This window comes from Hetaerina americana, unplaced genomic scaffold, assembly GCF_022747635.1.
Source record: "Hetaerina americana unplaced genomic scaffold, ioHetAmer1.1.p SCAF_3, whole genome shotgun sequence".
Lineage (NCBI taxonomy): Eukaryota > Metazoa > Arthropoda > Insecta > Odonata > Calopterygidae > Hetaerina > Hetaerina americana.
Window position 1 is genome coordinate 73,570,321 of NW_027286874.1, and position 12,946 is coordinate 73,583,266.

Below are 12,946 nucleotides of genomic sequence, written 5' to 3' on the forward strand. Positions count from 1 at the left end.
AAAACAACAGCAAGGAACGCAGCTGCTCACAGATGGCAGCACAAATAGTGGTTCTGTACAAATATGGAGGTGCATGTAGCATTAGTGTTGTGAGGAAATGTTTAGTCTATTTTCATTTAGGTATAATTTGAAGATTTGCCACAACTTCATACTTAAGCAAATGATGCGTTTTGTTTAGAGCAAACATGCATAATAAATGTGTAGTTATTGTTTTGTTCAAATTGTGAGGGATTTGGTGCTCGAATACTTAGGTTAGAATACGTTTTTGTTTATTAATTGGTTCTTTGGCCTGTTAATGCACAAATTTCTTTTCGCCACTCTATATTATTGTTTTAAATGTCATAAAGTTAATGCTGATGTTATTGACTTACAGTGTGACTTACCTGTCTTAGCATAGCCAATGTCATCCAACACTATGAAATGGTTAACAGTACTGTTGAGTGTACTTTATCCAGGTAACCTTAAATTTTAGTTTTGTGCATTCAAACTTCTATGTAGAGAAATTAGCACGTTTCAGTTTTCGAGGACATGTTTTCATTGTATTTATTTATAGACTGTTAAAGAGGGCATAAAATGTCAAGCCTCTCAAGGAAATAATATTATTCTTTCTATTCCATTATTTTATGTAAATGGAGTCTGTAGCCTACATAATACTTCAATCTGCATTTTCCAACGTTTTCGAGGCTATGTTAATGTTTTCATATAATTCTGAAATATTGGCTGGCCGAAGTTTTTTATGGAAACAAATATGATTATATTTTCAGTGCATAACTTCGGGGTCAACGATGGCAGGAGAAGAGAATTGTTGGATCAAACAAATACCTTTCAACTACAGGGTAGTGCACACTGTGGACCTGCCCTGCGGACAGATTCTAGTGGAATTATTCAAAGTCCTAATTACCCTCGTCCATACCCTCGGCAAATTAGCTGTACATGGTGCATTATGGCCCCTCAGCAGTCAAGGCTTAGCATAAGGTATTTGTCTCACCCACTTTGTTCAACATTGAAAGTGCATCCACCACCATTGGTGGTTGATGCACATTTTTGTTCCAGTTTACAAGGGTTATAGGATAGAACTATTATGACAGCAAATCTTATAGTGGCTATTGGCGTAAATATCTAACCACTGTACTAAAAGTACTTATTTTATTAAAAAGTATGAAACTCCTACTAAAATAAAAAAATCTTGCATTCAAATTAAGAATTTCAAGCTAGATTACCTTTTGACAAAATTTATTTTTCATAGGTGTTTATTTTGCCACAAGCATCTGTGGTAACTCAATTAATCAAATAAATGCCAGAGTAGTTTCCAAACCAAATTGTTGTTTATTTGAAGCATGAAGTTGAACTACTTTTACATACAAATACTATCGCAAATTAGGCCAGCTTCTTTGTTATCATATATGTCTTTGGGATCTTGAAATCGCGATTTACTAGTGAAAAAGAAATGGATTCACACTCACGCTGATACACTTATGCATGTGTGCGTTGGTCAACTGAAACTGCCATTTAAAGCTTCTACATTTAACTTGTAAAATACGCGCATTTGATTATGAAAAGTTAAGGTCTCAAATATGTAAGGTATCTTATGCACTTTGTCTTACTAATGAGGAGTGACACCTCTCAGTCAATTTTTCTATTTCATTTATCTCATGGTTCATGAATTCATGTGTCCTTGTCGGCCTGTATTAAAATGTTTTTTCAATGTTTGTTATCATGGGAGGTTCATTCTGAATTGATTGGTGAGCACTTGATAATGCCAGAGTAGTTAATTTCAGCTTTATATTTTATCTAAAACGTCCTAATTAATCATCTGCGTCTTAGAATATGTAAGTTATATTTTGGTAATATGATTTCTGGTGGGCTTGTCACTGCCTTTATAATTTACAGATGAAATATCTTTTAAATAACATCTTTTCTGAATAAATGAAAGTGGAATACATATTGATTGTCAGATTGGGATAAATTTGACTCTAAATTGATTGCTTGTTGTTATAACTCCATTCTTTGTAATAAGCATCAGCTGATGCTACTATGTCATTTGCCAATACCTTTAATCACTGATACAAGCATTTAAACCTGTGTCATTTGAACAGTGTGATTGATCTTGATTTGGAAGAAGATCAGGATTGTCAGCATCCACCATGCTGCTCTCAAGACTGGCTCTCATTGCCCATTGGCAACCCAGCCATCAAAGAGCCTGGTATGTTTCGACAAATCTGTGGTCGAAATATTACCATTCCCCACATACTTCTTCAGCAGCAAAAGGCTGTGATTGAATTCCATGCCTTTTCTAGTGAAAGTATCAATAGAAGAAACCCTGCCAGAGGTTTTCAACTTCGTTATTCAGCAGGTAAGCACATCTTTAAGAGAATGAAATTGTGATAGTTTTATTTCTTGCCAATAGTGCTAAGCATGAGTACTTCAATTTTAGCCCGTTTCGGTTATGAAAGATGTTGCTTCAATATAGGCTAATTTGCTCCCTGAGTTCTTAGCAATAGTGCATTGTCAAAGAAAAGTTAGACCGCTTTATAGGCATTGAATTGATAACTTGCAGAGGTGAGCCCTCAGATTCATGTGAAAAATCTTGATCGCTCTTATACTTCAGATCCTCAACCATCAGAAAATACATTCAATATATCCACTTGTGACTGCAAATCATGAAAAGTTTTTCTACTGTCCTTCTTTTTCTCCATTTTTAGTATGCTTCTTATGCACTCCTTACACATTCAAAACCAATGTATGTGCTTGCTGTTTGCCAGCGAAAATGTTAGTGCCCTACTACATGAAATGGTTTAATCTTAAGTCAGTTATCAGGTAAAAATTCTGAATGATCGAGACGAATAGCTTTCACTAGCCAAACAAATGAGGCCCAATTATGTGTTCCATTTCTAATAAAACGATTGAGATCTATGCATGTCATTGATCATTTTTGCTGAAAAGTAACAATTTTTTTCATTTCAAGAATGTATGTAATTGAAAATGAAATAGATACTCGAAGTTGGAATCATTAGTGCCAAGATATTTTTAATGTATGATAATTATTAATGCCAACTGTTTGGTTTCATAAATGTTTGCCACAATAATTTGCAATATGACTCCAATTCAAGGGAAAAATTTTTCTCTTCTTTCAAGTAAATCTCTAACTTATTTTGCGCATCTGATTCAGTAGTTTCTAGGTTATCATTCATTAATTGATTCATTTTCTGCCATTAGGAGTAGTAGTCATCTTTATTTTATTATCACAGGTTTAATTAGCTCCATGTGTAAACAGTTTGTGCCACAAGAGAGAGTTGTAAAATGCATATGATACCCATAACATAAATTTTGTACCAACTAAAGAATTCTTTTACTTTTCTGCATGAGATGTGTCTTTCTGTACTTGTTAACAATTTGCATCATCAAACGTATTAATGAAACAATTTTCAGTTCCTAGGTGCCGTCCCCCTCAACTGTTGTGTGGTTCCTCAGATGATTGCTACACACTCAGTCAACGTTGTGATGGCACAGCTGATTGCACCGAGGGGACTGATGAAAAGGAATGCCATTCACCCACCATTGCTTCTGCTCCCATTCCGTGCAAGAACGAGAATGGTGAAGAATTACCCCATTGCGACAATGGCCTCTGCCTTCGAAACGGAGCCTGGTGCAATGGGAAGGATGACTGTGGTGACGGGAGTGATGAAAGAGGGTGTATTAGGGTATGTCATGCCAAAATATTCATTCCTTTGATGTAATGATGCTCTGTGCTTTTACATGTGATTATTTGAAAATATGCATGATCACCTAACAGGCCTAGAGTGTACTTTATGGGAGAACAACTGCTGAGCACAACATTCATGTCAGTGAAGGAGATAGCTAAACAATGTGTTTTTTTTAGATTTTTTTAAATGGAAAAATTTGTGATTTAAAGAGAAGTATACTAAGGCTACCTTTCAAAATGGACAATGTTTCTCAGCAGTCATTGTTCTGATGCCTAGACTCGGTCCAAATGTTTGTTTCATAAATTAGTCATAGACTTGATGCTAAATGTGAAACTTGACTTGGAGATAAGAGGAGCAGTGAAATTTTAACTGCTCCGATTCCACTAATGTTGTTGGTAGATTGAAATCCATTCCCAGTGGTAGTTGGGGAATCGATCGTACATAGGTGTTTCAAAATGTGGAAGACTTGTGCATCTCTAAATAAAGAATGGATGAAAAGAATAAAATTGGCATATAGAAAGGAAATAAAATGATTCTATGCAAATATGGATTTGAAAAATTTGTTATTTGTTAAAAGTTTGCTCTCTCATGAGGTGCATTGCTTTAGCTCTTTGGTGTATGAATGTATGAGAAATAAGCCCTGATGGTTCTTTCCACAGAATTCAGTTATAGCAGCAGCAATCATGGGTTCCCTGCTTAGCAGCCTTGTTTTTGTGATTGTCGTCGGTTGTACCTGCTGTCGCCTGCGTCGGTTTCCTGCCTTCCTTTTCCCACACAATCATTTGCAACATGGGAATTCCCTCATCAATGGTAGTTCACCCACTGCTGGCATCCGTGAGCTGCAGCCCCCTACTTCTCCTTATGGGAGACATCCTCTACCTCCGTTAGATGAACGTGTATTGGCGCGAGAACCTCCCCCACCATATACAGCTGCCGTTTCTTCAGAAAATACACTGTCTATGGATTCTTCTGTTGGTGTTCTGCCTGTGAGATGCATTCGGAACAGTCCGTGTCGGCCTCATGCATCTTCACGTCATCATCATCAACAGCAGATATTTCATTCCCAGAGACACCTTACTTGGGTACGTGCTGTAGTGGAGAGAGCAATTAGAGATAGTGGATGGTTTGAACCCTTAATACTTGAAATACTTAATGATGTGTTGTTTAACTCCGACTCACCCCTTCTCAACCTCCCTTGCTTTCAACCATCCTCTAACAGTCACTGTGCAATGGGGTGCCTGCATCCCGAACACCACAGTTCCTCCTCCCACTCCCCCGCCTACCAATAACCATCACCATCCACAACGCCCACCCCATCCACCAAGGATATATACAGGGTGCCTTAACATAACTTCCCTTTTTGAAAGCATTTTGCCTTTGAAAAAAGGAAGTTATTTCGCCACACCGTGTATTAATTTTAATCCCTGGATGTCTACCTGATGATGAGGCTACGTGCTGAAATCTAGATCATCTAATATATATATATATTATATAATTTGTGTGTAAATACAAAGTGTATTCTTTTGAGTCTGGTAATAGAGGTTTTAGTTATTCTTTCAAAATTAAAAAAATAAACATTCCAAATTGTGAATGCAAATAAATAGAATTTGTTGGTAATGTTTTCCTTTACACAAATACATAATTTATGAAATATTGATATAAACCTTTATAAGTATCTCCTTTAGATGCATGGTTGTTTCATATGATAGTTTTCTGAAAATTAACTCTAATGGAATGAAGTTATGTGCTAATATTAGTGGTATATATTTAACTTCCAGCCATTAAGCTTCTAAATAAGTTGGGTTCAGATATAAGTGAGTGATAATTAAGAATGTCACTGGATTTTTATCACTAAGATGGATTTGCATTCATATCCATACTGTAAACTATCGTTTATCCATGTATGGATTATCCTAGCTATTCTATTCCTAGCACCTCAAAATAAAATTGCATTCATAAAGATAAATAAATGCTTTCAAATGTGGATGTACTTTTAAAACAAAATACAAGTTTAATATACCTGGGTTTTCCTAAAAGTTTTTAATTTCATTCAATAAAAAGTTATTATTAATATTTGTTTTAATTTATAATTTTTTTATTATCCGTTCCTTCATTTTTTCATTTCCCTTGCAGTTATTAGCCTTGAGAATTCCATTTTCTCCTTTAAGGAGATCAAATGTATACATATTTGTTGCATAGCTTTACTATCCAATGAGCCATTAACTATATACTACGAATTATTTTAATTGGTATCATGTGATGAATATGAATCCATCATGAATATGAATCAGCTATCATTTTTCAATATTTTTCATTTACCAGTCTTTTCTTTTTTTCCTGCCTCCGCGATTGGTTTAGCTTTTGAGGAAAATATGTTCTATCTGCTATCTGCTTGATTAATTAATTCGGTGTCCATGAAAACTATAATTCCACCTTTATAAGAATGCTTGAAAAAATGGAAAACAGATGTATTTTCCAGTGCTAATAAATGCAAATTAAACACAAGGAGTGTAAAAGGAGTATCCATATTTATATTCATTCATATCATGTCCATATTTTCCAATTATTTCAATTATCCATGATTCATCATGCATCCATTAGCACGAATAATTTAGTTTACCGTACTTGTAATGCCGAGAATGTTTCTGATGGCATACATGCTTCAAACAAAGTCTAGAAGATTAAGGGAATGTTCCATGTAACCAACTCTTTTGTAAAAAATGATCATATAATTAGAATATGCTATTGGTGAAGCAGAAATTATTTTTTTCGTTTATAGAGAATTTTTTAATTTCCTGATTTATATAATTAACGCTGTTGTGGAAAATTCATGAACATGTGGTAACTGAAATACTTCTTCATTATCTACTTCAGTTTCATCTCTATGGTGACTATGTTTGGTTATAATGACAACCTCAATTCCTTCCTCCTGCAGTTTTCTAAAGTATATACAGCGGACTGAGTCATTTTTTTGTTATTGTGTGTATACATATACACACACACAGACAAAAAAATATATATTTATACATTCATTCACATGGAAATAGATGATAAGGGAAAGGGATAGGAACACATATAAAGGACGAACACGAGAGGTGGGGAAGGTGGAATCGAGCGGATCACAAATACAAAAATATTTCTTTGACTGGGGCTTGAACACGGGATCTTTTGACGTGCCGGGCTGATGCTCTTACCACTTGAGCTATCTAGTAAACGTAATTTACACAGATATTCTTTATTCAACTGAGTGCCCCGATTCTTTGGCCAAGAGATGGCGTATATATTGGGGTCACTGTAATCCAGGGGTAGAGCGTTTGACTACTGACTGGTGAGCCTGGGTTCGATTTCCGGGCAAGCCTCTCTGGGCACCCTCAGCTCCACCCAAGCTTCGTGATTTTTCCGGTACCAGGTCTTCCTGGGAAACCATAGCCGGCGCAGGGAAAGGAACTGGTCCCCCCACCCTGATGTATGAATTTAACACACCTTCAGGCTTAGTACTATGTATGTATATATGTATGTATAAAAAAAAACTCAATGCCGATATTTCGGTCCACTCGGTGACCATCAACAGGGGTGGAAAATTTGACTACGGGAAAGGCAATAGTGGCCAATTACTGCCCATCATCAAGTGAAGTGTTTCTTGTGAGTGAAGTGTTATGTCTTGGCCTGGAAAGTGCCTGTATGATTTCCATGCTTAATTTCTTTTGTCCAACTTCTCATTTCAGGTTGAAATGGGAAATGGTAATGCTGCAAACTCTGGCAGCAGTGGTGGACGCCACCATCCAAACCTGAGGCGCCATCAGCGACGTCAACGGAGGCGATATTTTCCGTCAGAGTCGCAGATGCAACGATCAAATGAGGAAGCCTCTGCATCAAATTTATCTTTCCCCCCTTCCTCACTGGATATACCTTGCCTTCCACTTCCTGCAGACACAATGGAGCCAAAGCATGGCAAGTGCATGGTGGGCCATGAAGGTATGCCTTCCTTAGTATCACACCGTAGCCCTAACAGCATACCCCTTCTGACCTCATCTCCCTCTGCAGGTTCGTCCTCTTCCTCTCACGTCCCGCCCTCTCCTGAATCAGCCCCTCCATCACCGACCACTTCAGCCTCGTCGGCATCTACCAACCATAGCCTTGTGTCATATCTTTCCATGAATTGTGATGATTCTCAACTGTTGATGTAACTGTCAAATGTGCGTGTGTGTGTGCAACGAAGGAGGCATGAATGGGGACTAATTTATTGGTACCTCTTTCAATGAAGTAACTGGATTTCACATGCAGGTTTCAAGCCTTCCCTTTAAGTGAAATCAGTTGCTCTTTTAATCTTTCCTAAGGTTAAGGCTATTGTCCAGAAAGCAGTCTCTTGCCCCTTTTTTTATTAGGCATTCATTAATGATTTTGTTGATACGTTTTTATTTATTGAATTTATACTTTTAATGTGCATGACTAAAGAAGATTGTATGTTTATCTCAATTTTGGCTTGCTGGCCATGCATTGAAGAATTCTAATGATGATAATGTTTTTACAATTGCTTTCATCCATCCCCAGGGTAGATTGAAGTCACACAATCTCATCATGACATATCGGGAAGTATTTTTTGATACTGTAAGTACTTAGAGGTATTTTTAATGGCATATGTTAACAGGTAATTGTACAATTGATGAGAGTTAATGTTATCTATGGTTTAATATTTTTTTTCTTTGCGACTTTGCGAAAAAGACCCAGGCATGTCTGAATTAGGGATTAATTTAACTTACTGAAACATAAAATTCTTGACTGTTCATGCCAGTGGATTTAATATAAGTACTATTAATGAAACAAACAATAATGAGGAAACTTTTTATCATAATTACATTCATGAAATTATAATAAATATTTCACAAATATGTACATTATCCAAGAAATGATAAATTCATATTTGTCATTGTGTATCTTCGAGTTTGGTTTAGATATGTAATAGAGAATTTAATTACTTCACTATTGTATATCTCTTTCTCAAATGCACCAAGTAATTATTTTGGATATGTCCTATAATTTCGTTTTGAGAGAATTTTTCTTTGATCAATATAATAGCATCATGACTTTTCCTGGCTTTTCAATTACCCATTGATGTCATTGGAATGCATGATAAGTATAGCTATTGATAGAGAAAAGGAATGGAAACCTTGAAGTTTTAACATTTTTCTGCTCTATTCTTTGTATTCATTAATTAATGACTGCATTCAGGAACACCATCCGGATAGGGTGGCTTGGGTTGGATGGGTAGTGGCATGCGGTGCATTATTTTATGCCAGGTTGATTTTAGTTTTAGATGTTAATTGAGTTTTACCATTGTAAAACCTTAAAATGGGCCTTTGAATTTTTAGTAGCAAACAATACAGAGGAGGCTGTTGCTCAAAGTGAAGGTAGAAGTCACATTTAGTTAGGAGCATGCCTATAGCCATCGATTGTGTTTTAGTGAAGATGACCAAGAGCAAATTATAGCAAAAAAGTACTTCATATTCAAAATTTGGAAAGTGCAGAGGTAAATTGTACAAAGATTACATTTTTAATCACTTCAATACATGTATATGTTTTTATTTATAAAATTACTCAGACTGAAACAAAAAAAATATTTCATATTTATCTATTTGTAACAATAAGTATGCATGGATTGGGTTTGTTTCTGGCTTCTGTAGTGAAATCCAAATTAAATCATTTATTTTCTTCCTTCTTGGGATGGATGAATGAGAATGTAATTTGAACAGAGGTGATTGAAGTGTTTGTTATAGGATTGCCTCACACTTTTACCATCAAAATGTTTCTGAAAAAAATTGAAATGACTGGGTGGATGTAGTTGGTGTTTCTGAAAGCATCCCGTAGGAGGAGATTCCTTACTGTGATGTGTCCCCTGGGGTTTATTTAGAGAGCAAATGATCTTTGAAATTGCAATTTTTATTGTGTCAGTGAAATTGCCATTATGTTACGAGTGATTGGTACAGTGATTTTTATCTAAGTAATAAAATCGCTGGATGCCTGATGTGTTTCAAGTCTTGTTTGAGAAAAGTTGGTGTAATGTATCTTGTAATATTGTTGAATCAATAATATTGTTGTCTGTAAGTTGATGAACATTTATTTCTTAACTTTTACTCATGAAACATTGGTGCTTAGCTAACCGCATTAGTTGATGCGCTGTGTCAAATATTGATCTGTAAAAAAAGAGTAGCAGAATTTATGTGATATCTATAAATATCAGAGGTGTGGTTGCAATTTGTTTCATGGGTTAAACAGCCATTATACAGTTTTAATCTCCAAAACTTTGTACTTTTGAGATTACAAACAATTCAATTATCAAATCAGTATTGCACAATCTGTTAAAATGGATAAAATGTCATCCAGTATTTTTGAATTAATGGCTAGGATTACTTACATATAGGAAGGCATTGCTGTGGTGTGCATCCTGATAATTGCATTAATTTTTTGTTTTGGTAGCATATTCCATGAATTTGGAAATTGTTTCCAATCATGTAGTTCAATGTATAATGAGTACCTCAAAATAAGAAGGATATTTGGTCGTAATCCTGTAAAGAATGATATCTGATATTTTTGTATGCTTAACTAGCCAAAACTCGAATATTACAGCTATATGTTATTAATTTAAATATTTCAGAGTGAACGTGATTTCTCTGTCTGTAAATATTATGTAATTAGCTCTAATGTGTAAAATTATTAAAGTGTACGAATAGTACTTTTTTTACAAAATACTTTGTTTCTTTTTAATACCTAGTATGAGTAATTAATAATGATGAACTATATATTGACAGTCATTAATCCATTTGCATTGCAATATTGTGTGCATTCTTTTAATTCCATTTTGGCAATCAACCACAATTCCCTTGTGCTATGCAGAATATGCACAACTCCCTGCTATTTGGTCTTACTGCAAGAAGCTTCATCTTGTCTTTTTCAGAGGGGCATTCGAAAACTATTCATTTACTATGCATGTATAATTATGAGCGTATTTAATGTATTAACCACCCTTCCTTAGTCTCTGCCTTACTAGCAAAAAAGAAATTTCAGAGAAATATAAAAACAAAAAGAGAAGGTGATTCATTATGATTATTTATGCCAGAATTAATTAAAAAAAGGGCTTGTGTTGATAATTGAAGTATAATTTAATATAAACTGTCTTTTGAAAGGTAGTGGTATGATGACTGCCAAAATTTAACATTTACCATAACCAAATGCACTAAAATGATAAAAAGAGATATCATCATAACATCATTCTATGTAATATATTTTCCTTTTATATTAAAAACCTTTACCAACAGAATATTTTTATATCTCCACAGGATATCCTTTGAAGATAATTTCAATGTTTTAGCATTGCGTTACCTATCTAACAAGGGCTTTGAAGTTTCTGAATGTCAAGGTACTTTCAATGTTGACCTTATCTGATAGAAAGTCTAACTGCTAAAACTACACAAATTGAATGTTTTGGATGAACCAAGTGTTTTCAGTCTACAATAGTGTGAGCTCATCTCATTATTCTAGTGCTTGGCAGCATTTCTGTTAATCTCTGCTTTTTTTTAAAGAAAGCAATGTTATATATAGAAATTTAAGGGTAGATCTCCATTTACAGAATGTTATTACTGTATCATGGTAGAATCTTATGAAGCACTAAAGACTTCCATAATGAGAGTAAGATATTTCTTCTCATATTCTGCATATAAATTGGCCAAATATTGCCATCATGGAAGTGTATGCAGACTGCTGCTGGGTCACCCTGCAATAAGATCCTCGAGTGACTGAGGCCTCCTGTAGGCACTCTGTAGTTCATATGCCACTATCTGCCAAGATGGCTGCAACACCAACAGTTCACTTTGGCTTCAATTACTACATTCTGTTCTGTCCATATTATGCATTTCATATTCTAGTACATACATGACGCTAAACCGAAATGGATTGTATAATAGAAAAGGAGTGGGCAGAATGAAATATATTTCCTGTAGCATTACTAATTTATCATTTTATGATCAATACCCAAATTTTCCCTAATGGCCAGTGTCTGACTACCCTCCCCAGTATTGCTACATTACATTACAGAGTAATAATGAGTTTATTAATAACATCGATGTAAAACTTTGTCGGTAATTCCACATACAAAATAAACAGTGAAACCAAGGTTGAATTAAAGTCCACTTTACATGTGGAGTTACAAAGTGTTACTTTGATGTTATTTATCATGGAACAATTCCATGAAGTTATAACTGAAATGATTAATTATGACAAGTTTTTGCAATAGTTCATTTTTAAAAAGCTAATTCACAGTTTTAGGCACAGGGTACTATAGGCATGTGTTTAGCATTACAAAGTTATAAACATGTGGTCTCTAGAGAGTCTTATCTACCAGTTGACAAACTTTCATGCACTAACTCCTGAAATTACATGTTCCAATGCTTAACACAATTTTGTAGGAACAACCATCGACTTGAGAACTCATTGGAATGATATGGCATTTGTATGGAATGTTGGACAGAACAAAAGGACAACAGAAGTATGCGGTATTGAAGAAGGGTTTATTGTGGTGTTGGGTGCCAATTTGTTTTATATTAAGAGAATTAAAGAAATGTATCATTGTTCAGTCTGCATCCATACAAAACGTTAAATGGTAGAATACAATAATAATTAAAGTAATAATAAAGAAATTTTTTTAGTATTATCTACGTATTTACTTATATCGAAGTAATATACTATCAGGATCAAAAAAGAAACATGGATATCTCTGACATCAATTTTTGTCAATGGTGTTTGTAAGTCTTAGGCAGATTCGTACTCTGAGAATACAGGCACTTACAAGGCTTTATGAAAATGATTATGCCAAAGGGTGCAGGATAGGAATATTTTCTTCGATCAGATTATTTTTTCACTGGTTATATAACCATGTTAGCATAATTTCAACAAAACTCAATATGCTTTTCAAGGGGATATTGAGGCAACTTCTCACACTAAAATCAATGGTTTTAGGGTATTCCCAGGTAGACATGCATATTGAATTGCCTGAATACTATGGATTTCATACTGCAGGTTCATTCCCCACAAAGTGAACTGTATTTTACCTAATACCTTCCTCTCTCTCACTGGTGTAGAATTCAGTGTAGCAAAATATGAAATGTCACGTCGTAAATTATTATTTGAGCGAAAATAAGGTGATGGAGATCATTGGGATTATTAAACTTGGTTGGTCGACAAAGATGTTT

At 35.0% G+C, this 12,946-nt stretch overlaps 1 protein-coding gene across 1 annotated transcript; it reads left to right on the top strand.

Annotated features, from left to right (window-relative positions):
• Positions 1-62: 62 nt before the first annotated feature.
• LOC139690632 (low-density lipoprotein receptor-related protein 12-like) lies at positions 63-10,407 on the top strand. Its single transcript, XM_071588117.1, has 7 exons — positions 63-251; positions 374-455; positions 765-975; positions 2,097-2,353; positions 3,430-3,701; positions 4,364-4,786; positions 7,430-10,407. The coding sequence occupies exons 2-7, from the start codon at positions 401-403 to the stop codon at positions 7,889-7,891; spliced, it is 1,680 nt and encodes a 559-aa protein (XP_071444218.1). The 5' UTR covers positions 63-251; positions 374-400; the 3' UTR covers positions 7,892-10,407.
• Positions 10,408-12,946: the final 2,539 nt, after the last annotated feature.